Genomic DNA, 6,057 nt, shown 5'->3' with positions numbered 1-6,057 from the left:
AAGGATAAGTCGTGCCATCACCTTCCCAGGGTGGTGTCTGAGATAGGTAGACAGGTTTCCACAATTTATATGTCATGAAAAAGCCAGCAGTAATGGCTCTGTTTTTTTTCATGGCTGCATGGCATTGTGCACTAAACTAACTTTCAAGCAAGTACTGGAATGAAGGATGAAACCATCACCACTGGGCTAAAGAGGCACATTCACACTTGTTTAATTTGTTTCCGTAAATATTTTATTCATCCTGCTGAGTATGGTTCTTAAGTCCAGAAGGAGAATAAGATTTAAGACATTTTCCACATTCACTGTTTCATATTTTCTCTTTCCAGGAACCTCCACATGCAATTTTCTGGGACTTCTTGATGTCATCCCAAAAGGGATTTCCCTCACACAGCTATTGAAGAGCTTTACACTGCACTCTACTTCCCATTCCAGACCTAGACATTGACTTTGTGGTACTGAAGTTCTTTTTGGGGTCCAGCCCTATGAGGTTTGCTTCAGACTACCTGATGCTTATCTATATACCCAGCAAACAGAACTGTGTAAAGTTCTACAGAGTATGGGGAAATGTGACATTATCCAAACCCCAATTACACAATAATGCATATATTAAAAACAGAGGAGATAAAACCATAACTAAAAACATTTATGAGCTGTTGAACTTATCACTTTAACTCTTTTGACAGTAACTATTGTTTTCAGCTATGCTCTGTGAAATCCATCAGCGCACATCTATTAAATGGCCTGATAATCTCATTCTGGATAATGAAAGGTTTTAGAGTGCTTGACCATCACTAAGGAAATATGTCACTTCTGTATGTGCATGCAGTTGCATTCTTAATCCATTTTAATTCAGCTCCAACTAGTTTGGAGAAGGGAACACAGAAGTCTTGATACTACCTGACCCCTTTTTAAAAGGAGAAACTGATTCACTAGGTACTGTCGAAGGCTATGCAGTCAATTAGAACTAGAGGTGGAAGAAGGCTGTAGCTCTCATGAACATTTTTCCAACACTGATTCTGGGAATACATCTTCAAGTCAACTCATGACATAAAAATGGGTCCCATGTCATTTACACAGTCTGTCTTTGTAATCTTATGAGCAGGTGAATACAGAGCTCACTCACCTGAGATTAGCACTCGGGAATCACTCGTTGTCTTTAGCAGATTGTTGACTATCCTGCAGGAGACTTCCATGTCAGAGCCCGGTTTTAGGTTCATGGAAGTCACAACACTGTATAGGCCTGCAGGCATCACTGTTATCTTTGTGGTTGATAGTTCCTTCCGGACACGTCCTTGGCCATCCAGCCAAATCACTTCAGGTTTAGGAAACCATCCAGCTGCATGGCAGGTGAGGCCAATGCCCTGCTTCACGTGGCTCTTCAGGAAAATGGAAGGCACACTACCTTTAGCTAAGATAAAGCATACATATTCTCCATTTCAACCAGTACTGAGAACAGGAAATTCTCTGGTTTATCTCAAATTCGACACTTCTTTTACATATATATATTTATATATTTGTATGGAAGTACATAGAAAGACTTTTATGAATTTAAACCACAACAGAGACTTGAGCCCTGAAGTTTCTCAATGGTCAGCAGTTAAGCCTATCAATCAGATTCAGAATAAGGAACAATTTAATGGAGATTACAGAAAACAGAACTGTTTGGGGAGGGCTATTCTGGAATGAAATTACTATTGGAATTTCCCAGAATTTTGTAAAAAAAAAAAAAAAATTAAAAAAATCTATATAATAATAATGATTAATGGATTACTGGAAGCCTATGAACAACAAGTGCAACCTGTCCATGAAAACAGAATATCTTACTGTTTCAGGCTAATTATTTCAAGTAAAACTGTTACTGACATGGTACAGATCAAGTCTATGGTGTAAAAAAAAAATATTGCTTGTAATCAGGAGCTTGGAAGACTCAATTACAGTGTTACTTAGACGTTAAAACTTTGCTTCATCTGCAGTGTTAAAGCTAAGAAGACATCTTCAGGAAAATCTATCTGCAATATGAGATTCCACTATACCTATCTAGTGGAAATTGGTTCCTGTGTAGCAGGGAAAGCATGGAGGAACACATATCCACTTCCAGGCCAACCACATTTTACTCTTCACTAAGTAAAAATATTGGCAGGATGGCTGAGCTCCAAGAGTTGTGGTGAATGGAGTCAAATCCAGTTGCTGGCCAGTCACAACTGGTGCTCAGTATTGGGGTCAGTTCTGTTTAATATCTTTATCAATGATCTGGACAAGGGCATCAAGTGCACCCTCAGTAAGTTTACAGACGACACCAAGTTGGGCAGGAGTGTTGATCTGTTTGAGGTAGGAAGGCTCCACAGAGGGATTTGGACAGGCTGGATTGATGGGCTGAAGCCAACTGTATGGGGTTCAACAAGGCTCAGTGCCGGGTCCTGTACTTGGGTCACAACTCTTACTCCAAGAAGGACATGGAGGTGTTGGAGCATGTTCAAAGAAGGGCAAAGAAACTGGTGAAGGTTCTGGAGCACAAGTCTTATAAAGAGTCTTATAAAGAGTCTTATATCTGAGGGAACTGGGGTTGTTTAGTCTGAAGAAAAGGAGGCTGAGGGGAGACCTTATTGCTCCTTACAGCTCCCTCAAAGGAGATTGTAGTGAGGTGGATGTTGGTCTCTTTTCCTGAGGGGCAAATGGTGGGATGAGAGGAAATGACCTCAAGTTGTGCCAGAAGAGGTTTAGACCGGATATTAGGAAAAATTTCTGCACTGAAAGGGTTGTCAAGCACTGGAACAGGATGCCCAGGGAAGTGATTATCACCCCCAGAGGTATTTAAAAGACATGTAGATGTGGCACCTAGGGATATGGTTTGGTGATGGACTTGGCAGTGTTAGGTTAACGGTTGGACTCGATAGCCTTAAAGATCTTTTCCAACCTAAATGACTCTATGATTCTAGTCTCTGATTAACTGAAGCTACCCATGAAGATGGTATCTATTAATGTACTGAAATGGAAATAGGATTTATGAAGGTCTATCGATCACTTTGTTCTCCTGCTGTGGGCAAGCAGCAAGGTAAGCAACGAGGTATTGGGATGGGACCAATTATTGATTATGGCGATCATAGAGAAACTCTGAACAATCATCTCAGTAATGGTTGATTGCAGAGTAGTAATCTAAATTTAACTTTCCATTGATCAGTTGAATAATTGCAGGTTTTTCTGAGCTTTCTAACTGGGCTTTCATGTAGTATGAAGGGAGATTGTACTCTCAGGTCACATACAGTCCTCAATACAGGAAAGACATGGACCTGTTGGAGTGGGTCCAGAGGAGGGACACAAAAATGATCAGAGGGATAGAACACCTCTCCAATGATGACAGGCTAAGAGAGTTGGGGTTGTTCAGCCTGGAGAAGACAAGACTCTGGGAAGACCTTGTTGTGGCCTTTCAATACTTAAAGGGGGCTTATAAGAAAGATGGGGACAGACTTTTTAGTAGGGCCTGTAGTGATAGGACAAGGGGTAATGGTTTTAAATTTAAAGAGGGAAGATTTAGACTGGATATAAGGAAGAATTTTTTACAATGAGGGTGGTGAAACACTGGAACAGGTTGCCCAGAGAGGTGGTAGAAGTCCCATCCCTGGAAACATTCAAGGTCAGGATGGATGGGGCTCTGAGCAACCTGATTTAGTTGAAGATGTCCCTGTTCACTGCAGAGGGGTTGGACTAAATTACCTTTAAGGGTTCCTTCCAAACCAGACTGTTCTATGATTCTATGATACAGCTACATGTGTTTGTATACGGGTATCTCGAACTAGAACTAAAACTTACCTCAAATTTAGGATATAGCCATTAATTTAGAGAAAACTAACTCAATCCAAACACATGACTCCATGAATGCACTTTAATTATGTATTGAATTCAATATATAATCAAATTATATTAAAAGTATATTGAATTCCCTCAGTTGGTAGTGAATATACATATTTCTGTTCAGCTCCATCTTTGAATAAAATGAGAGATAGAATTACCACTAACCTGCCACTTGCAGTTCAATCAACGCATCATGGTACGTGTCATTGAAAGAGACCACACAAGTGTACAATCCTTTGTCAGAACTCCTGACATTCTTCAAGTGCAGAGACATGTTGCCATCTCTAAATTCACTGTGGAAGAACTCTGTTCTGCCTTGATATCTCTCATCTTGTTTCTCCTTTTTATTCTTTCCATCATATCTGCTCACAGTTATTTTTTGAGACTCTTCATGAAATATCCACTGGACAGAGAATCCCACAGGAATGTTATCTGCTACTATGTGACAGGGCAGAATGACTCGTTCTCCAATGACTCCAATGATGGAACTATTAGGAGGAGAGCTAATAAATTGACCTGCGTGAAGATGAAAGGGCAGATGTTTCTGTTTGTCCATAGCACATTTTTCATGGCACTACAACAGGCAACCAGCAGAACCAATATCATAACAGGAGAGGAATCCAGAAGAAAACTAAAACAATAACATCACATATTATTTAGATGAGTGATGTTCACATTATGTGAGGCTCATGGAGTTGATCCTTCAGTACTTTGAACACTGACTTGAGCAATTTCATAGCCATTGAGGGCTTTTGAGAAATCATAGGCAATGGAGGAACTTTAAGTCTGTAAGAGGTCAAATACAGGACGCAGGATCTATCTAGCAAAAAAGTAACAGTGGGATTCAATTGCCCAAATGCTTGTATCTAGTATCGTTTGAAATGTCATAGGGTATGCAAGATATTTCTATGGTGCTGGCAGATGTGGCATATGACCTGCAGCAGATTTGCACTCATGTGAAGGAGCAGCTGGAGAATAGACCGGAATATAGCAGTGCCTAGAAGAACACTAGTACATGTTGGCACCTGAATTACATATACAATGATTTGGTCTTCTACATCCAAGCTAGATGTCCTAGGTTGACATTGCAATGGATGGGGAGAAATAGGCAGCTTCAGAGATCAGCCTTTGTTAAAAGACCAATAGCTCTTGGTTTCAGAACTTTTCTTTGAATGGTGAACTCTAGGGTTACTATACTGAAGTTAGATGTGCAGCTTTCATCTTTCTAAAGATACATGAGATGAATCCCACCCAAAATATATATCTTTGAAAGGGAGTAAAAGGGAAAAGCAGGACATGTAAATCAGTCATTCTCATTTCAGTTCCAAGGATGATACCAGAATTGAAAAAAGGCTCTTGGAAATAACAAAATAAATAGCAACCAACATGAATTTGGAAAGTATTCATATCACAGCAACTTGACTTTATTCTACGGCAAGTTAAAAATCTACCATGAAACATCAAGGAAATATTAAATATAATGTCACTTCATGTGCTGTATGGGATTGCATCTGACCAAGCCCAAAGGGCCCCAGTCTGTACTGACCTTCTATCACATCTGCCAACTCCATTTAACAGGAAATCTGAGACACACTAAAGCATTTACAATGGCTCTAGGTGTCTGTGGTTCAGCACCTAAGTAACTCACAAGGAGCAGGATTAAGGCCCGGAACTGGGAACCTAAAACCAGATGTCCAGGTTTCCTAGTCATCAAGAGGACTAAAAGCAAAACTTTCATCTTGGAATAAACTGAGAGACTTGCCACTGACCTGTCACTTCAGTTCAATCATTGACTTGGCTACATTCATACTATTGTCAATGGAGATCTAGCCAATAGTCTGTTCAGTTCATTCTACAGTCAGTCTGTTCATTGGGTAGGATAGAGTTCCTTGAACATCCACCTTTGATGCCCTGAGGTTCTCTAGGCACAGGATCGTCAAATGTGGTACAGGCTACATGGTAGGTCTTTTCTATTTTGGAACATAAAGAAACAAGATGACCCTATGGCATCTGAAATACCAGTAGATGCCAGTGCATGAGCAACTGAATCTTCTCCTAGATGCTGAGCTGGCATGTGGACATCTGCTTCTAAGAAGCTAACTGTAGACATCTAGATCTGTGAACCAAATCCAATACCTTGGGCACAACTCAGTTGGTTATACCTAGATGTCTAGTGCTGAGTTACCCTGGAGCTTCCCACTTGGCCTC

At 40.4% G+C, this 6,057-nt stretch overlaps 1 protein-coding gene across 1 annotated transcript; it reads right to left on the bottom strand.

Annotated features, from left to right (window-relative positions):
* Nucleotides 1-1,123: 1,123 nt before the first annotated feature.
* LOC104520325 (butyrophilin subfamily 3 member A2) lies at nucleotides 1,124-4,405 on the bottom strand (the record flags this gene model as incomplete). The annotated part of the gene is made up of 2 exons (XM_010165430.1): nucleotides 4,015-4,405; nucleotides 1,124-1,408 (listed from the first exon to the last, which is right to left on the bottom strand). Coding segments are annotated over exons 1-2 (676 nt in total), but the record flags the coding sequence as incomplete, so codon positions are not given.
* Between the last annotated feature and the right edge of the window lie 1,652 nt (nucleotides 4,406-6,057).

This window comes from Antrostomus carolinensis, unplaced genomic scaffold (genome assembly GCF_000700745.2).
Source record: "Antrostomus carolinensis isolate BGI_N321 unplaced genomic scaffold, ASM70074v2 scaffold17823, whole genome shotgun sequence".
NCBI classification, from domain to species: Eukaryota; Metazoa; Chordata; class Aves; order Caprimulgiformes; family Caprimulgidae; genus Antrostomus; species Antrostomus carolinensis.
Note: the sequence above shows the minus strand (reverse complement) of the source record. Positions and strands in the feature narration are given on the sequence as shown.